Source organism: Bos mutus, chromosome 19, assembly GCF_027580195.1.
Source record: "Bos mutus isolate GX-2022 chromosome 19, NWIPB_WYAK_1.1, whole genome shotgun sequence".
NCBI lineage: Eukaryota > Metazoa > Chordata > Mammalia > Artiodactyla > Bovidae > Bos > Bos mutus.
In genome coordinates this window covers 28,229,774-28,250,828 of record NC_091635.1, presented here as the reverse complement: position 1 = coordinate 28,250,828, position 21,055 = coordinate 28,229,774, and the positions used below count along the sequence as shown (strand labels likewise).

At 41.5% G+C, this 21,055-nt stretch overlaps 2 protein-coding genes across 5 annotated transcripts; one reads left to right on the top strand and one right to left on the bottom strand.

The window, feature by feature from the left end:
* Nucleotides 1–10,920: 10,920 nt before the first annotated feature.
* LOC102270616 (keratin-associated protein 9-9) lies at nt 10,921–11,505 on the bottom strand. The gene has a single exon (XM_070388841.1). It carries the CDS (start codon nt 11,503–11,505, stop codon nt 10,921–10,923), a length of 585 nt encoding a protein of 194 aa, XP_070244942.1.
* Nucleotides 11,506–14,356: 2,851 nt separating this feature from the next.
* LOC138992022 (keratin-associated protein 9-7-like) lies at nt 14,357–15,124 on the top strand. 4 transcript variants are annotated; one of them, XM_070388840.1, is made up of 3 exons: nt 14,357–14,403; nt 14,584–14,754; nt 14,839–15,124. In XM_070388840.1, the coding sequence occupies exons 1-3, from the start codon at nt 14,357–14,359 to the stop codon at nt 15,122–15,124; spliced, it is 504 nt and encodes a 167-aa protein (XP_070244941.1). The 4 variants fall into 4 exon arrangements, with proteins under 4 accessions (XP_070244941.1, XP_070244940.1, XP_070244938.1 ...); XM_070388839.1 differs by having other exon boundaries at nt 14,584–14,840; nt 14,925–15,124; XM_070388837.1 differs by having other exon boundaries at nt 14,584–15,124.
* The last annotated feature ends 5,931 nt before the right edge of the window (nt 15,125–21,055 follow it).

Here is a 21,055-nt window from a genome sequence, read left to right as displayed (position 1 = left end):
ATAGTCTGTCTGTAGTAAAATTACCCTCATTAACTTTACTTAGCAAGGCCTTCTCATTGTTAATATCAAGTTTAATGTGGTTTACCTGAATGTTTAGAGTTTTCTGTGGTGACCTAAATGGGAAGGAAAGCCAAAGAAAGAGGGGATATATGTGTATATACATACAGCTGATTCACTTTGCTGTACAGTAGAAACTAACACTAGTAGAAATTAATCCCAAAGAAAGGTAATGACAAAGAATGTTCAAACTACTGCGCAATTGCACTCATCTCACATGCTAGCAAAGGAATGCTTAAAGTTCTCCAAGCAAGGCTTCAACAGTACATGAATCAACAACTTCCAGATGTTCAAGCTGGATTTAGAAAAGGCAGAAGAACCAGAGATCAAATTGCCAATTTGTTAGATCATGGAAAAAGCAAGAGAATTTCAGAAAAACATCTATTTCTGCTTTATTGGCTATGCCAAAGCCTTTGACTGTGTGGATCACAACAAACTGGAAAATTCTTAAAGAAATAGGAATACCAGACCACGACCTGCTTCCTGAGAAATCTGTATGCAGGTCAAGAAGCAACAGTTAGAAACAGACATGGAACAACGGACTGGTTCCAAATTGGGAAAGGAGTACATCAAAGCTGTATGTTGTCAAGGCCGGGCTGGATGAAGCACAAGCTGGAATCAAGATTGCCAGGAGAAATATCAATAATCTCAGATATGCAGATGATATCATCCTCATGGCAGACAGAGAGGAAGGAACTAAGAGCCTCTTGATGAAAGTGAAAGAGGAGAATGAAAAAGCTGGCTTAAAACTCAGTATTCAAAAAACAAAGATCATGGTATCTGGTCCCATCACTTTATGGCAAATAGATGGGGAAACAATGAAAACAGTGAGAGACTTTATATTCTTGGGCTCCAAAATCAGCGCAGATGGTGACTGCAGCCACTAAATTAAAAGACACTTGCTCCTTGGAAGAAAAGCTATGACAAACCTAGACAGTGTACTAAAAAGCAAAGACATTAATTTGCCAACAAAGGTCCATCTAGCCAAAGTTATGGTTTTTCCAGTATGTATGGATGTGAGATGGGTGGGTCACGGTGGAGAGATCTGACAGAATGTGGTCCACTGGAGAAGGGAATGGCAAATCACTTCAGTATTCTTGCCTTCAGAACCCCACGAACAGTATGAAAAGGCAAAATGATAGGATACTGAAAGAGGAACTCCCCAGGTCAGTAGGTGCCCAATATGCTACTGGAGATCAGTGGAGAAATAACTCCAGAAAGAATGAAGGGATGGAGCCAAAGCAAAAACAATACCCAGCTGTGGATGTGATTGGTGATAGAAGCAAGGTCCGATGCTGTAAAGAGCAATATTACATAGGTACCTGGAATGTCAGGTCCATGAATCAAGGCAAATTGGAAGTGGTCAAACAAGAGATGGCAAGAGTGAATGTCGACATTCTAGGAATCAGCTAACTAAAATGGACTGGAATGGGTGAATTTAACTCAGATGACTATTATACCTACTACTATGGGCAGGAATCCCTCATAAGAAATGGAGTAGCCATCATGGTCAACAAAAGAGTCTGAAATGCAGTACTTGATACAATCTCAAAAATGACAGAATGATCTCTGTTTGTTTCCAAGGCAAACCATTCAATATCACAGTAATCCAAGTCTATGCCCCAACCAGTAACGCTGAAGAAGCTGAAGTTGAATGGTTCTATGAAGACCTACAAGACCTTTTAGAACTAACACCCAAAAAAGATGTCCTTTTCATTATAGGGGACTGGAATGCAAAAGTAGGAAGTCAAGAAACACCTGGAGTAACAGGCAAATTTGGCCTTGGACTATGGAATGAAGCAGGGCAAAGACTAATAGAGTTTTGCCAAGAAAATGCACTGGTTATAGCAAACACCCTCTTCCAACAACACAAGAGAAGACTCTACACATGGACATCACCAGATGGTCAACACCGAAATCAGATTGATTATATTCTTTGCAGCCAAAGATGGAGAAGCTCTATACAGTCAGCAAAAACAAGACCAGGAGCTGACTGTGGCTCAGACCGTGAACTCCTTATTGCCAAATTCAGACTTAAATTGAAGAAAGTAGGGAAAACCACTAGACCATTCAGGTATGACCTAAATCAAATCCCTTATGATTATACAAGGGAAGTGAGAAATATATTTAAGGGCCTAGATCTGATAGATGGAGTGCCTGATGAACTATGGAATGAGGTTCGTGACATTGTACGGGAGACAGGGATCAAGACCATCCCCATGGAAAAGAAATGCAAAAAAGCAAAATGGCTGTCTGGGGAGGCCTTACAAATAGCTGTGAAAAGAAGAGAAGTGAAAAGCAAAGGAGAAAAGGAAAGATATAAACATCTGAATGCAGAGTTCCAAAGAATAGCAAGAAGAGCTAAGAAAGCCTTCCTCAGTGATCAATGCAAAGAAATAGAGGAAAACAACAGAATGGGAAAGACTAGGGATCTCTTCAAGAAAATTAGAGATACCAAAGGAACATTTCATGCAAAGATGGGCTTGATAAAGGACAGGAATGGTATGGACCTAACAGAAGCAGAAGATATTAAGAACAGGTGGCAAGAATACACAGAAGAACTGTACAGAAAAGATCTTCACGACCCAGATAATCACCATGGTGTGATCACTGACCTAGAGCCAGACATCCTGGAATGTGAAGTCAGGTGGGCCTTAGAAAGCATCACTACGAACAAAGCTAGTGGAGGTGATGGAATTCCAGTTGAGCTATTTCAAATCCTGAAAGATGATGCTGTGAAAGTGCTGCACTCAATATGCCAGCAAATTTGGAAAACTCAGCAGTGGCCACAGGACTGGAAAAGGTCAGTTTTCATTCCAATCCCAAAGAAAGGCAATGCCAAAGAATGCTCAAACTACCGCACGATTGCCCTCATCTCACATGCTAGTAAAGTAATGCTCAAAATTCTCCAAGCCAGGCTTCAGCAATATGTGAACCGTGAACTTCCTGATGTTCAAGCTGGTTTTCGAAAAGGCAGAGGAACTAGAGATCAAATTGCCAACATCCGCTGGATCAAGGAAAAGGCAAGAGAGTTCCAGAAAAACATCTATTTCTGCTTTATTGACTATGCCAAAGCCTTTGATTGTGTGGATCACAATAAACTGTGGAAAATTCTTCAAGATGTGGGAATACCAGACCACCTGATCTGCCTCTTGAGAAATCTGTATGCAGGTCAGGAAGCAACAGTTAGAACTGAACATGGAACAACAGACTGATTCCAAATAGGAAAAGGAGTATGTCAAGGTTGTATATTGTCACCCTGCTTATTTAACTTATTGCAGAGTACATCATAAGAAATGCTGGACTGGAAGAAACACAAGTTGGAATCAAGATTGCCAGGAGAAATATCAATAACCTCAGATATGCAGATGACACCACCCTTATGGCAGAAAGTGAAGAGGAACTCAAAAGCCTCTTGATGAAAGTGAAAGTGGAGAGTGAAAAAGTTGGCTTAAAGCTCAACATTCAGAAAACAAAGATCATGGCATCCGGTCCCATCACTTCATGGCAAGTAGATGGGGAAACAGTGGAAACAGTGTCAGACTTTATTTTTCTGGGTTCCAAAATCACTGCAGATGGTGATTGCAGCCATGAAATTAAAAGATGCTTACTCCTTGGAAGGAAAGTTATGACCAACCTAGATAGCATATTGAAAAGCAAAGACATTACTTTGCCAACAAAGGTCCGTCTAGTCAAGGCTATGGTTTTTCCTGTGGTCATGTATGGATGCGAGAGTTGGACTGTGAAGAAAGCTGAGCGCCGAAGAATTGATGCTTTTGAACTGTGGTGTTGGAGGAGACTCTTGAGAGTCCGTTGGACTGCAAGGAGATCCAACCAGTCCATTCTGAAGCAGATCAGCCCTGGGATTTCTTTGGAAGGAATGATGCTGAAGCTGAAACTCCAGTACTTTGGCCACCTCATGTGAAGAGATGACTCATTGGTAAAGACTCTGATGCTGGGAGGGATTGGGGGCAGGAGGAGAAGAGGATGACAGAGGATGAGATGGCTGGATGGCACCACTGACTCAATGGACGTGAGTCTGAGTGAACTCCGGGAGTTGGTGATGGACAGGGAGGCCTGGCGTGCTGCGATTCATGAGGTCGCAAAGAGTCGGACTCGACTCAGCGATTGAACTGAACTGACTGAACTGATGGATGTGAGAGTTGGACCATAAAGAAAACTGAGTGCCGAAGAATTGATACTTTCAAACTGTGGTGTTGGATAAGACTCTTGAGAGTCCCTTGGCCTCAGGGAAATAAAACCAATCAATCCTAAAGGAAATTAACCCTGAATATTCATTGGAAGGACTGATGCTGAAGCTGAAGCTCCAACACTTTGGTCACCTGATGCAAAGAACTGACTCATTGGAAAAGACCCCGATGCTGGGAAAGATTGAAGGCGGGAGGAGAAGGGGCCAATAGAGGATAAGATGGCTGGATGGCATCACCGACTCGATGTACATGAGTTTGAGCAAGCTCCAGGAGTTGGTGATGGACAGGGAAGCCTGGCGTACTGCAGTCTACGGGGTTGCAAAGAGTTGGACATGACTGAGCGACTGAACCGAACTGAACTGAGAAACTATCACAACCTTGTAAGGCAACTATACTTCAATAAAGATTAATTAAAGAAAAGAACTTTCTACTCTGCTTTAGCCTGAGGTCTTACATGCAATACCCAGAGATTTGGATGTCCCTTCATCACTTTTCCATTCATACGTGCCCATTTTTGGTTTGTATTTTCAATGCATCATCAATTCTCTGCATCTGGTCAGGAAGGCTATAGATCATGCCCACTTAATGAGAGGTCATTTATGCATTACTCCTATGCTCATCCATGTGTTTTCAATCGCAGAAGAAGACAGGAGAGGTGGGGCCATGGAGATTGAAATCAGAGAGATGAGAATCTACATCATGCATGTTCTGTTACCTACTAACTGCAGGCTTTGGAAAGAATTACTCTATATATTCCAACCAGTCAGTGTTCACTGTTTCTGCATATAAATTGTTGGGGAACTTCTGCACCCATTTAAAAAAAATATCTATCACCCTTTAATATTTTTCATGTGGTAAGTTGATTCATGGAATCAATATGAATTTTCCTTCTTTCTTTCTTCCTCCTCCCTTCTCTCACTCTTTCCCTTCATCCTTCTCTCCATCTCCTTCCTACCCTCCTTTCTTTCTTTCCCTCTGTTTGGGTCAGCCATATACAATCCTGCTTACATATAGTCCTCTCAAACCACTTTTTCCATATCATTAGTGATATATACTCATAATTCCTACTTCTGGTGTATAAATTTTATTTCTTTGTACTCCACTAAGTACAGTGAGGATTGGGAATTTGAATTTCTTGTTTATTTCTATAGTGCCAATCACCTGGCATGGTATTTAACACACAGCTAAGTACTCAGTGAAGCTTGTTGAGGACTTATGGGCACAGTAGGGGAAGGAAAGGGTGGGACAACTCGAGAAAGTAGCATTGAAATATATACATTACCATATATAAAATAGATGGCTAATGGGAAGTTGCTGTATAACACAGGGAGCTCAATGTGGTACTCTGTGACAACCTAGAGGGAAAGGATGAAGTAGGAGGTAGGAGGGAGGTTCAGGAGGGAGGGGACATATGTATATCTACGGGTGATTTATGTTGATATATGGCAGAAACCAACAGAACATTGCAAAGCAATTATCCTCCAATTAAAAATAAATAAATTAAAAAAGTAAAGCTTGTTGAAATAAAAAAAAAAAACAACCACTTTCACTTCCAGATGTAACTCTGTTTTTATTCTCTCTTGCAAACGCATAACTACTGATAAGAACGTGAGATGAAAATGTGTGAAAGCACCAAGTAATTTGCCTTCATGTTCAAGGCTTCATAGACCAAGTTCTCTCCCCAGCCTGCTGGGAGCAGGGAGCACAGGGCACCCAACGAGTATGATGCAAACAGCCTGGTGCTTGAAGCCAAGTAAACTGTTGGCTAATGGCGCAACCTGAAGCAAGTCCCTTAGCCTATATCTCCTCCTCTGTAAAATGGGGAAAATAAAACCTTTTATTATGGCAAGATTATGAATTACAAATGATGAGAAAATATCGAGCTTAATACTTGTATTAACTCAGTAAATGACAGTCCCTCAGCTTACCCCTCCGCATTATGAAGAAAGCCTGGCAGTCTCTTCACAGAATCCCCGTCCCTGTAAGATCTTCTGGGATCTAACACAAGAAGACAGCTCTGGTCACAAAATATTCTTTTCCTTCCAGAGCCAACATCAGGTCTTTTTTCTAGTAAATATCTGGAGGTCTTTATTGTTCAGTTCTTCTTCAGAAAATACGTCTCCCACCTTGCAGGACTACACCGCCATGGCTTCTAGGAGTACCCGGTTTCTTTTCTTTATTGAATCCTTCCATATTCAGCTAGCACTTTGATATTGAATCTTTTAAGCTCCATTTTTGCCTTACAAAACCTAGACTGGTTGGATCAGAGGGTTACATATCATTGCTCAATTACTCCTATCCCTAGGACTCTAGGGTTTCCCAGGTGGTGCTAGTGGTAAAGAATATGCCTGCTAATGCTGGAGATGGAACAGACTTGAGTTCAGTCCCTGGGTTGGGAAGATCCTCTGGTGAAAGGCATGGCAACCCACGCCAGTATTCTTGCCTGGAGAATCTCATGGACAGAGAAGCCTGGCGGGCTACAGTCCATGGGGTTGCAGAGTCGGACATGACTGAAACAATTTAGCAAGTCTCTGGAGAGTAAACAGGACTATACCTACTGCTGTGGCCATTTTTTTTCGGGGACGGGGCAGGGGGTGTGGAAGAGGGTGGGGGAAATAGTGTCTGACACCAGATGAATGAGACCTAGCAAGACTTCCATTTCCATGCTATGGAGGAAAAAGTACTGTAGGTGAGTTTCCTTTTCAATGCCCTCTGATAGTCAGGAAACACAGTGGAATGAACTACTCAGCTGCAGACCAGAGCCCTCAGGCAATGAGAGTCTCTTTTCACTTTCTTGAGTCATCAAAACCAGTTGCTATTTTTTGTAGGTATGTGGGAAATGGAGTTGGAAACTGCCATTTTAGGTAGAGAAGTGACCTGCATGTGCAAGGTATTATTACTCCCACTGGCAGACAAGCAACTCAAATTGCAAAACTTCTCCAAACTCAGTCACCAGAATTATTTTCATTTTCATCAGTAAAATCTAAATGAAAAAGTCCTGGATCAGGAGTCAGACCATGTGGTTTGGGCTATTGGACTCAATTCTATCAGTTATTAACTGTTTCACATGAGGCAAGTGACTTTTTCATTTGTGGAAATGATCATCCTTGCTCTGTTTGATTTGTGGGGTTCCTATGAGACTCACTATGAGACTAGAAGACATAAATGAGATGCAATAAATGTGTAAGGACTTTGAAAGGAATAGCCATGCAAAACAAAATCCCAGTGTATGGTTCACTTCCCTTGTGGCTCAGCTGGCAAAGAATCTGCTGCAATGCGGGAGACCTGGGTTCGATCCCTGGGTTGGGAAGATCCCCTGGAGAAGGGAAAGGCTACCCACTCCAGTATTCTGGCTAGAGAATTCAGTGGACTGTCCATGGGGTTGCAAAGAGTTGGACACGACTGAGCTAATTTCACTTTCTTTTTCTTTTGGAAGGTAATTCTAAGTGCTCATAAAAGTGAGGAGCAGGACACGGGGGTAATGAGCACATTGATATAATGTGGTTGATACTGATCATTTGCACATATACTGATCATTTGCAGATCCTTAAGGGAATAAGCCTAAGAATTTGCTTTCTAAGATTCTTTTTTAACCTGCACATATTCTCTGATATACTTATTTTGTTTGTTTTTTTAAGTTGATTTACAATATTGTGCTAGTTTCAGGTATACAGCAGAGTGATTCAGGATGTTTGCAGATTATACTCCATTGTAGATTATTACAAGATAATGATTATTATTACAAGATAATGTAATTCCTTGTGGTATATATTCTTATTGTTTGTCTATTTTTTTTAAACTTTTAAAAAATTTGAGTATACCTGCTTTATAATGTTGTGTTAGTTTCTGCTGTACAATGAAGTAATTCTGCTATATGTATACATATATCCCCTCCCTCTTAAAGAGGATATAAACATTTTCTAAGACTGAGATCATGATTTTGTGTTGAGGACAAATGAAAGAGACCACAAGGAGCTGGCACAATGATCTACAGGAAATCAAGAAGACAAAAATCAAAGCAGGTTCCACTCTACTGAGAAGCCTCACAAATTAACAAGATAATTAGCAGAATGTTTGACTGTCAACAAAGTTGGGGAAGTGGAGTTTACTGGCAAGTTTGATTGACGGGCCTGTCATTTAGGAGAGCTTGTTTCCGGTTTGTTTCCTAAAGTGGCTGTGCAAATTTATGTACCCCCCTCCACCCAACTCCAAGATGTAAGGGATTCTGTGGATTTACGTCTTCTCTAATTGTCAAACTTTTAAATGATCTTTCAGATTTCAAAACAGTTTTCCAATACAGTGGTGTAAACTACAATCTAGTTGAAGTTTTATTTTCTCAATACACTTAGGATTTTGAGTATTTTTTCACATGATCATTGTCTAAGGTAGCATTACTATCCACATCTTTTACCCAATTTTCCATTCGGTGGTTTATGCTCACTCATCTTCAGGAGTTTATATGTTCTTGAGGCCAATCCTTTGCCCCTTGTATGTACTGTGAGCATCTTCTCTAAGTCAATGCCGTGTGGTACAAAAGAACTGAGCTTAGTCGGCCAAAGAGATCATGAGACATAGTAAACAGCTGTTCTTTAGTAATCAATAGTTACACAACAACAGATAATTAAAATCATGTTTGCTATTTTAAGTCTCTGTTTAATCTATATTTTATGCCTCATTTTTCTTTTATAATATTAATTTTGTCTTGTTTCTTTTTAGCCACTCAATCTTCCCAGAGTTTTTTTCTATTTTGTTCACTTTTTTAAAAGACCAAATTTTGGCTTTGTCAAGCTTCACTATTTTTCCTTTATTTTTGTTTTACTCATCTCCACTCTTCTGAGTATTTGTTTTCTTTTATGTGGTTTGTGGGCAGTGGTGTCGTTTTCCCTTAATTTCTTAAGATGAGACATCTAACACCTTAATTTTGAGGTCTTCTTCTCTTCTAATATGAAGATTGAAACATATAAATTACCCTTAAAAGATTGCTATTGTAACATCCTATGAGTTTTGATGTCACATTTTATTATTATCCAATTTTATATATCTATGCAGTTCCTCTGTAGATTGCACACTTGTGTTTTTACCCTTCATCCACCTTCTCCCTCCTTCTTAGCTCTGTGTGACACAAGCTAAAACGGGATGCTGGTGGCATTTAGTGGGTAGAGGCAGGATGCTGTTAACCTTTCTCCATGTTCACAACATTGTCCCCAGTCCACCAATCCAAATATTAACAGTTCTAAGTTGCAGAACGCTGATTTAGACTACTATCTAAATATAATTAGCATATTATTACCCCACCTTATCTCCTTCCCCTATTATAAACTAAGCAGTGTCTTCAGAGAATCCCAGACACATCTGGATTTGATTCATGTTTCAGTTTCATGTCATAAACCTCAGGATGTTTTGTAGAGACTGTGGATAGCTCTAAGGTAAAATTTCCATGGTGTGGTTAGCTCGTTTCCCAGTTCTGCATACATACATAATTGTCTTGATAATATTTTAATTTGGAGAAAAAATGAACTTAGAATTTAGAAGTCTAGGAAATATGGCTGAGTGTATATGCTTCACCAGATTTCTTGTTAATATTCCATACTATGTGTGGCCTTCAGAAACCCCAGATTTATCTAACCAGACCATCCCAGAATGACACATTCTGACATAAAAAAGCAGGTGTTTTTAGACGAGCTTCTGGGTTGAATGTGCCAGCAGAGTGCCAGGAATACAAAGATTCTTAAACCTAGTAGTTGGCTTTTAAAACCAGCCTATTGGCCTTATGTGGGCAAATGGTCACTGAAGTTTGGGAAATAGCTGAGAGAATACATTTGTAGACAGGAAAATTATCTGCACAAGGAAAGGTTTATATTCAGTGGTACACAGGCAATCCAAAGCACACATATTCCCAGTGCTCAGATCACTTTGTGCTTGTAGTAAGATCTTATTGTAAGACCCTGGAGCACAAACCAGAGACCCTAGATCTCAATCAAATTCTACCTATGAATAGTTGAGTGGCTTTTATTCATCCATAAGAGGGAGGCAATCATCTTGGTACTGCCAGTTTAGGGGTCATTGTCAGGCTCAGAAATACAGTATTAATGAGAGGACTTAAAAGAAAATGCTGTATAAAAAGTCAAATCGGAATATAGGCTAGAAGACAGCAAAGACTTTATGCAGAAGGAATCAGACAAGCTTTCTCACAGTTGAGAAGACAACACAGGGTAATCCTAAGGAGGAGGAAGTAAAATAGAATGAATCATTTTCTCTTAATGAGTCCATCAGACAACAAAATGCTAAAGTAGTAAACATGAAAGAAACCTAAGAAACCCAGCACAATGATTTGTGCTTTAGGTTACTTAAGAAAAGTGGTGATCATTTTTGCAAGGCTAACACAATGACTGCAAGGCAAGGAGACCTAAAACTTGTAGGTATCACAGAGTTTAATAGAAAAGGAAGATGAAGAAAGGCAGACTGCAGTCAACTGCATGCTACCATACCACCTCACAGAGCCTCTTAATCAGGAATATGACTCATAGAAAGATGGTGGCTGCACTCTGGATGCTAGTGAAGCCTGGCAGTGGAGCTTGTGGCAGTAACTGGAGAACTCATAGGTTAGCTGTCAGAAGATTGATGTGTCTCACATGATTCCATGACGGGAGGATCAGCAGGAGGAAGGGCAGCAGCTGGACACACAGCTGGGGCGGCAGCAGGTGGTCCTGCAGCAGGTGGTCTGACAGCACACAGGGCCGCTGCAAGGCTGGCAGCAGCTGGATCCACAGCTCTGGTCTTGGCACCCAGGCAGGCAGCAGCACGTGGGGTGGTAGCAGATTCTGTGGCAGAACACAGGTGCACAGCAAGCTGGCTGACAGCAAGGCTGGCCGCAGCTGGACCCACTGAAGGTTTGTCCACAGCTGCTGGACACACAGCAGGTGGGCTGACAGCAGGTGGTCACACAAGTAGGCTTGCGGCAGGTGGTCCTACAACAGGTGGTTTCACTAGCTTGATAGCAAGTCGGAGGGCAGGAGGGCTGGCAGCAGATGGACTCACAGCAGGTGGGCTGACAGCAGGGTTTGCTGCAACAGCTGGGCTGGCAGCAGGTGGTCACACAGGTAGGTTTGCAGCAGGTGGTCCTGCAGCAGGTGGTTTGACAGCAAGTTGGGGGGCAGCAGGGCTTGCAGCAGCTGGACTCACAGCAAGTGGTCCTGCAGATGGGCTGACAGCACGGGGAGCAGCACGAGTGGGTCATTGTGTCTGTGGTGGAGGGTGGACTCCGGCTCAGAGCTGAGTTTCTCAGATTCTGAGGACTCCTCCTGTTCTGGGGCTTTTATACCCTAGACCCCCAATGTTGGGACCAATAAGCGGGACTTTCCTGGATGTTATTTATGTTACTGTTGTAGTTTTGGATAATTGTCATGGAGGAAGTTGCTTTCTTAGTGTTTTATAGAGAGGCCTCTGTAAATTAGTGTTTGATCTTTTCCTTAATTGGGTCTGGTACTTAAGAATCTTTCCTAGAAATGAAAAGGTCAGGAATCATCACCAGCAGCATTTCTGGTCATGTGACATCATCTGGTCATGAGGTAGTTCCTGCTGGCTCTATGAAAGTCAGAATAGTTCTCCTTTCTGAGCTTTGTTCCTTTGGCTCTACTTAGATTGAGATGTGCCTCGAAAGGGTCGGGATGCTGATGCATTCTGTGATGAATGAAGCCTGCTTGAGTTCAAGCCTGATCTCTGACAAAGTCAGAGTTAAGACTTCCACATGTATCTATATATATCTTTATTTGGCAACTAGTTTGAAATGTTTCCCAGTTTTATCAGGGTCATCTGAGTAGAGGAGGGTTGCCACATTATTTTTCAAATGAAAATCAGCACCAAAACTGGAAGAGAGCAAAGCTGAATCCTATTTTCAAACAGCATCCCTTCCTTACTGCTTCATTGCTGTTTTCTAGTTAGGTTAATGACCTCTGGTGAGACATCCCAACTTGCATATACTTTCTTCTACAATTTGTGACAAGCAGGTTAGATAGGAGAATAACTAAGGTATGTTTCAATCTGTAAATTTACATATTCTGACAAATGTGGAATCTCAGCCACAATTTCTTAAAGCTTTTAGGCCTCATTTTCTCTCTTTCAGATATATATGTTAGAGTATAATTGCCATGTAATGGGAAAACATATAGTCAACAGCAGTAGAAAGGATAAAATGATCATGTAGAAAAGATAAAATGATAATGTAATTCCAATGGCAGAAAAAAGGAAAAAAATTAAAATTTGTATGGAACCACAAAATAGCCAATGCAATATTGATAAAGAAGAACAAAGCTGGAAACATCATTTCCCTTGATTCCAAACAGTAATACAAAGCTATATTAAACAAAACAGTATGGACTGGAAAAAACCAGCACCTAGATCAATGGAATAGAATGAAGAGGCCAGAAATGAGTCCACACATTATATGGCCTACTAATTTATTACAAAGGAGCCAAGAATATATTAATGCAATAAGGGGATTGCAATCTTTTAAATAAATGGTGGCGGGAAAACTGGGCAGCCATGTGCAAAACAGTGAAACTGGACTCCTCAAACTCAAAATGATATTCCTGAGGGATATCTTCCCATTTATGACAATGTGAATGGACCTTGAGGACATTAAGCTAAATGAAAAAAGTTAGAGAGACAAATACCATGTGATCTCACTCATATATGGAATCTCAAAAATTTTTTCTAAAACTGAGCTCATAGACAGAACAGATCAATGGTAGCCAGAGGTGGGAGGTGGGGTGGGTGAAATAGGTAAACGGGATCACAAGGTAGAGGCTTCCAGTTATAAAATAAATGCATGGGGAATGTAACGTACAGCATAATGACCGTAGTTAATAATACTGAAACCTTTGAAAGTTGCTAGAAAAGTAGATTTTAAAAGCTCTCATGCAAGAAAAAAGACTTTGTAACTATCAGTTGTGACAGATGTTAACGTTAACTAGACTGACTGCAGTGATAACCTTGCAACATCTACGAATATCAAATTACTGTGTTGAACACCTATAAATAATATAATGCTGTGTCAACTAAAGCTCAATTTAAAACAAACAAACAAGGATAGATACATACCAATAGAATTCAGAAGTCTCATATCAGGAGAGTACATGACACTACTGCAGTGAAATACTGAAACACTTTCATTGTTTCTACCGCTGTTGATGATATGCTTTCCCTATGACATGGCAATTACACTCTTACATATGTACCTAAAAGAGAGGGCAGAAAAAACTCTAAGAAATTATGGCTGACACATTTCACATTTATTGAAATATATAAATCTATAACTGTATCATCCTATCTACCTATTTGTCACAAATTATAAAGGAAAGTATGTGAAAGTTGTGATGTCTCACCAGAGGTGATTGATCCAGCTAAATGTAGTTATGGGACATTAATGAATTGAGGTTGTCTGAAAACAGGCTACAGCTTTTGCCTCTATTCCAGCTTTGGTGCTGAATTGCTAGTGAAGAACAATGTGCCAACATCTTCTACCTAAGTGTACCTAATAAAGCTGGGAAATATTTTAGGCTAGTCACTACTGATTTGAAAGACATGTACACAGATACACGTGATTGTCTTGAATCTCAGACTTTGTCCGAGATCAGACTTGGACTTTAGCAGGCTTCATTCATCACAGAATGCATCAGCATCCAGCAAGTCTCAACCTAAGCATAGTCAAAGGCACACAGAAAAGGTGACTGTTCTGACCCTGGCCAAGGCAGGAAGAACTATCCCATGACCTGATGATGTCACATGACCAGAGATGCTGCTGAGATGATTCCTTATTCTTTTTCACTTCTGGAAAAGGTTCTTAAGTACTAGTCCTAATTAAAGAGAAGATCAAACACTAATTTACAGAGGCCTCAAAATACTAAAGAAATTATTTCCTCTTGGATAATTTCCCATTGACTACAAAAACAACACACATAACGAGGAAAGTCTTGCTTATTGGTCCCAACTTTGGGGGTCCAGTGTATAAAAAGCCCCAGAACAGAAGTAGTCATCAGAATCTGAGAAATTCACTTCTGAACAAGAGTCCACACTCCACCACTGACAAAATGACTCACTCTTGCTGCTCCCCGTGCTGCCAGCCCACCTGCTGTGAGCCCAGCTGCTGCCAGCCTTGCTGCCCTCCTGTCTGCTGTCAGACCACCTGCTGCAGGACCACCTGCCTCAAGCCTACTTGTGTGAGCAGCTGCTGCCAGCCCACCTGCTGTGAGTCCAGCTGCTGTCGGCCTTGCTGTCCCCCAACTTGCTATCAGTCTAGTGAAAACACCTGCTGTAGGACCACCTGCCGCAAACCTACCTGTGTGACCACCTGCTGTCAGCCCGCCTGTGGTGGGTCCAGCTGCTGCCAGCCTTGCTGCCTCCCTGTCCGCTGTCAGACCACCTGCTGCAGGACCACCTGCCTCAAGCCTATTTGTGTGACCACCTGCTGCCAGCCCACCTGCTGTGAGTCCAGCTGCTGTCAGCCCTCCTGCCCCCAAACTTGCTGTCAAATCACTGAAACCACCTGCTGCAAGCCTACTTGTGTGACCAGCTGCTGTCAGCCCACCTGCTGTGCATCCAGCAGCGCTGGACAAACCTGCGGTGGTTCTAACTGCTGTCAGCCTTGCTGCCAGCCAGCCTCCTGTGCACCCGTGTACTGCCATAGGACCTGCTACCACCCCACGTGCCTCTGCCTGCCTGGGTGCCGAGACCAGAGCTGTGGATCCAGCTGCTGCCAGCCTTGCAGCCGCCCTGTCTGCTGTCAGACCACCTGCTGTAGGACCACCTGCTGCCGCCCTAGCTGTGTGTCCAGCTGCTGCCAGCCTTCCTGCTGCTGATCACCTTGCCAAGGATCCACTGTCCCTATACAACACCTTCTATTAATTGACTTGCTACCTGGGGACAAAACAAAATCACTTCCTAGACTTTGCTGACAACTGACATGCTCTACCAGAATTTCAGTTACTCATCTCCTTGCTTAAGAGCTTGTGAATTAGCTTGACAGAGTGCAGGGGGCTTCCTCCAATTGTCTTCCTCTGGTGCAGGAGGACCATGTGCCAACTTTCTGCATCTGTGATAAGGAAGTATGTCTTGGTTTTGACTCTGAAAATAGGATTGACCATCTAGTTCTTCTGAGTAACTTAAGAAAACAAGCTCTCAGAATGTTTCTGTGGGTTTCTATAGCCTATCATAATCTTTATAATCATATTTTCTCTTTTGCTATCCTCATAGTTCTTGTATCATGCTTTCTCCTTTTACGGTCACTTTGAGTTTTTCTGTATGTTTCTCAATAAATGGTATACCACAATTCTTCAATATGTGTTTGATTTATTGTACCACATTCCTCATATAGAAATTTATATATTATATGTCTTACCCACTATGAGCATCATATTACCCCCTTCCTAATTATTATCTCATTATTAAAAACCCAGTTCATTGTGTAGTGTGATTTACCTAATAATAAACAGACTCATCCAGGATGAAGTCTTCTGTTCCTGCTCAAGGGCAGGTACATTTACATCCCAAGGAACTATTAATAGATGTCTGAATCTGTTCATTTCCAAGGCAAACATTCAATATCACAGTAATCCAAGTCTATGCCCCAACCAGTAACGCTGAAGAAGCTGAAGTTGAATGGTTCTATGAAGACCTACAAGACCTTTTAGAACTAACATCCAAAAAAGATGTCCTTTTCATTATAGGGGACTGGAATGCAAAAGTAGGAAGTCAAGAAACACCTGGAGTAACAGGCAAATTTGGCCTTGGACTATGGAATGAAGCAGGGCAAAGACTAATAGAGTTTTGCCAAGAAAATGCACTGGTAATAACAAACACCCTCTTCCAACAACACAAGAGAAGACTCTATACATGGACATCACCAGATGGTCAACACCGAAATCAGACTGATTATATTCTTTGCAGCCAAAGATAGAGAAGCTCTATACAGTCAACAAAAACAAGACCAGGAGCTGACTGTGGCTCAGACCATGAACTCCTTATTGCCAAATTCAGACTTAAATTGAAGAAAGTAGGGAAAACCACTAGACCATTCAGGTATGACCTAAATCAAATCCCTTTATGATTATACAGTGGAAGTGAGAAATAGATTTAAGGGCCTAGATCTGATAGATAGAGTGCCTGATGAACTATGGAATGAGGTTCATGATATTGTACAGGAGACAGGGATCAAGACCATTCCCATAGAAAAGAAATGCAAAAAAGCAAAATGGCTGTCTGGGGAGACCTTACAAATAGCTGTGAAAAGAAGAGAAGCGAAAAGCAAAGGAGAAAAGGAAAAATATAAACACCTGAATGCAGAGTTCCAAAGAATAGCAAGGAGAGATAAGAAAGCCTTCTTCAGCGATCAATGCAAAGAAATAGAGGAAAACAACAGAATGGGAAAGACTAGGAATCTCTTCAAGAAAATTAGAGATACCAAAGGAACATTTCATGCAAAGATGGGCTCGATAAAGGACAGAAATGGTAGGGACCTAACGGAAGCAGAAGATACTAAGAAGAGATGGCAAGAATACACAGAAGAACTGTACAAAAAAGATCTTCATGACCCAGATAATCACGATGGTGTGATCACTGACCTAGAGCCAAACATCCTGGAATGTGAAGTCAAGTGGGCCTTAGAAAGCATCACTATGAACAAAGCTAGTGGAGGTGATGGAATTCCAGTTGAGCTATTCCAAATCCTGAAAGATGATGCTGTGAAAGTGCTGCACTCAATATGCCAGCAAATTTGGAAAACTCAGCAGTGGCCACAGGACTGGAAAAGGTCAGTTTTCATTCCAATCCCAAAGAAAGGCAATGTCAAAGAACGCTCAAACTACCGCACGATTGCCCTCATCTCACATGCTAGTAAAGTAATGCTCAAAATTCTCCAAGCCAGGCTTCAACAATATGTGAACGGTGAACTTTCTGATGTTCAAGCTGGTTTTAGAAAAGGCAGAGGAACCAGAGATCAAATTGCCAACATCTGCTGGATCATGGAAAAAGCAAGAGAGTTCCAGAAAAACATCTCTTTCTGCTTTATTGACTATGCCAAAGCCTTTGATTGTGTGGATCACAATAAACTGTGGAAAATTCTTCAAGAGATGGGAATACCAGACCACCTGACCTGCCTCTTGAGAAATCTGTATGCAGGTCAGGAAGCAACAGTTAGAACTGGACATGGAACAACAGACGGGTTCCAAATAGGAAAAGGAGTTCGTCAAGGCTGTATATTGTCACCCTGTTTATTTAACTTATATGCAGAGTACATCATGAGAAATGCTGGACTGGAAGAAACACAAACTGGAATCAAGATTTCCGGGAGAAATATCAATAACCTCAGATATGCAGATGACACCACCCTTATGGCAGAAAGTGAAGAGGAACTAAAAAGCCTCTTGATGAAAGTGAAAGAGGAGAGTGAAAAAGTTGGCTTCAAGCTCAACATTCAGAAAATGAAGATCATGGCATCCAGGCCCACTATTTCAAGGGAAATAGATGAGGAAACAGTGGAAACAGTGTCAGAATTATTTTTCTGGGCTCCAAAATCACTACAGATGGTGACTGCAGCCATGAAATTAAAAGACGCTTACTCCTTGGAAGGAAAGTTATGACCAACCTAGATAGCATATTCAAAAACACAGACATTCCTTTGCCAACAAAAGTCCGTCTAGTCAAGGCTATGATTTTTCCAGTGGTCATGTATGGATGTGAGAGTTGGACTGTGAAGAAGGCTGAGCATCGAAGAACTGATGCTTTTGAACTGTGGTGTTGGAGAAGACTCTTGAGAGTCCCCTGGACTGCAAGGAGATCCAACCAGTCCATTCTGAAGGAGATCAGCCCTGGGATTTCTTTGGAAGGAATGATGCTAAAGCTGAAACTCCAGTACTTTGGCCACCTCATGTGAAGAGTTGACTCATTGGAAAAGACTCTGATGCTGGGAGGGATTGGGGGCAGGAGGAGAAGGGGACGCCAGAGGATGAGATGGCTGGATGGCATCACTGACTCGATGGACGTGAGTTTGAGTGAACTCCGGGTGTTGGTGATGGACAGCGAAGTATGGCGTGCTCCGATTCATGGGGTCGCAAAGAGTCGGACACGACTGACTGAACTGAACTGAACTTACAGTCCCCTGATAGAATTCACTCACAGAGGCTACAAACAAAGATACAATATTCCAACTGTTTGGGTGTTTAGTTGATGCTTCCATACTCCAGTGGTGTGACTTCCTACTGCCGTGGTAACCCATTCCATTTTCAAGCATCCCTCATAAAAAGAAATTGATTACTTTAGCATTTCTCCTTCCCCCAATCCAGTCTCCTGAATCTTTTGCTCACTGGGATCACTTGTTAGACAGAAGGGCGTTGCTGAGCTGTTACTCTTCCCAGGAGAAGATGCCTGTACTGCAAAATCACAGTGATTTCTCCCTTATCCCTGGCATGTGCTCGCTCTCCCACTTCTTGGGATGTGCTTTTCTGTATGCCCAGTATTTGCCTACTGACTACAGAACCTGAAGATTCTCATTTTTCCCCACGACCTCTATCACTGACATTTTCAATCAGATATGTATTGTTAAGGTTAAGTCAGGGTAGTTTCCGTAAATAGTCTAGACGTTACCAGATTCTAGTTTAGTCGAATGAAATATCATTGAAACAAATAGATGTACATGATCATTCTTTTGACTTTTATTTGTGCTTTTGTAAGATGCTTCTAGTGTACACTATCCACTTTCTGTACTAAGTTCCCTCATAGATTTGTGCTTCTGTTTATCTTATCTTCAACCATAAATTCTCCATGGTGGAAAAAGACATTAGCTCTGTTATGGGAATTAATATCATATGGAAGAGAGTTCAAATTTCTGTTCTGCTACTCATTAACACTTGATTAGGGGAATATATACATAAGTCACCTCAAGAATTGTTTATATCTGTTTTCCTACTACTCTCTTTCTATGTAGTATGTCTACCCATAGATTAGAAGTTTTTTCTTTCTCTTTCTGTCTCTCACTGGGTCAGTCAGTCTGCAAGTAGACACCTTTTGCAAAAACAACAATTCTTATATTTTCAGAGATATCTCAAAAACAAATTGATTCATCACCATTATTAGTAGAGAATCATTGTTTCTCTTACTTGTTCCATGGTAATGTAAGATTTTATCTACTTTATTTAAGTCTGTATGCCTGACTTAACATAAACCATTCTCAAATTTATAAATTATTTAACTTCCAAGTCATAGAATTAATAAGAACCTGTAGCACATCTGTAGAGAACAGCAGAGTTTAGTGCTACCCTCAATGATTAAAGAATACATGAGTAATAACTGCCAGCCCATTGTGGTTTGTAGACTTTTTGATGATGGCCATTTTGGTTGGTGTGAGATGATACCTCATTGTAGTTTTAATTTGCATTTCTCTAATAAAGAATGATGGTGAGCATCTTTTCATGTGTTTATTAGCCATCTTTATGTCTTCTTTGGGGAAATGCTTGTGAGAGGGTAACAGGCAGGAAGGCCAGGGGTCTCCAAATGGAGGAAGTAAGCTGCAAGTGTCAGACATTTTTTCTCTCTCTCTTAAGTGGCAGGAGGAAACGAATGACAAGTGTTAAGAATTTTTTCCCCTTCTCTATACAAATGTAAAAAGAGGTTTCTCTTAAAATCCTGTGTTGCCATGAAGGCACCTGATTCCACCTGAACGTAACTGTTCTCAGACCTTGAGCTAATCAGTGCGTTTTCTATGGAAATGTTTGTCTTAAGCTGTGTTAATGTGCTATGTATGGACCCTAGACTCTGTCTTCAAGTCGGTTCCACCAAGACTCAGAACCCACTTGACAAACGAGTGTGTTGTACTTATACACTGTTCTCCTAATCTACGTTAATGAAATCATATATTTGCTTGGTAAACTGCCTTTTCTTCAAGATTCATGTCAATCGTTTTATGGCCCGGGATGACTCAGCTGCTGCCAATGTTATCTCAAAATGCATGTTGTGGGTGAGGGGCCTGGTGCCATTCTCTGAGTTTTGAGAAATTTCCTTTCTCTGATTAGCAGACTGCTAGTAGCTATATACGGAGAAGGCAATGGCACCCCACTCCAGTACTCTTGCCTGGAAAATCCCATGGACGGAGGAGCCTGGTGGGCTGCAGTCCATGGGGTCGTGAAGAGTCGGACATGACTGAGTGACTTCACTTTCACTTTTCACTTTCATGCATTGGAGGAGGAAATGGCAACCCACTCCAGTGTTCTTGCCTGGAGAATCCCAGGGACGGGGGAGCTTGGTGGGCTGCCATCTCTGGGGTCGCACAGAGTCGGACACGACTGAAGCGACTTAGCTTAGCTTAGTAGCTATATAACATCTGGCTAAAGACTAGCAGTGGGGCATTCTCTCCGCCCCTTTCTGATGTCTATGTCAGAAGCTTTCTCTATCTCGTTTATACGTTAACAAAACTTTATTACACAAAAGGTCTGAGCAATCAAAGCTCAGAAGCTCGTCACTAGCCCTGGATTGAATTCTTCTCCAGAGGCCAAGAATCCTGTCGTCTTTCATGGTTTAGCAACAACCTTTCACTTATTTAGTTCTTCTGGCCACTTTTTGATTGGGTTGTTTGTTTTTCTGGTATTGAGCTGCTTGGGCATATGCCCTCAGGAAACTTTAATTGAAAAAAAGACATCTGCCCCAATGTTCATTGCAGCACTAATTTACAATTGCAAGGACATGGAAGCAACCTAGCTGTCTATCAACAGATGAATGGATAAAGACATTGTGGTAGATAA

Coding starts and splice junctions, on each gene's coding strand:
- LOC138992022 (XM_070388836.1), top strand. CDS start 14,357: ATGACTCACTCTTGCTGCTCCCCGTGCTGCCAGCCCACCTGCTGTGAG.
- LOC102270616 (XM_070388841.1), bottom strand. CDS start 11,505: ATGACCCACTCGTGCTGCTCCCCGTGCTGTCAGCCCATCTGCAGGACC.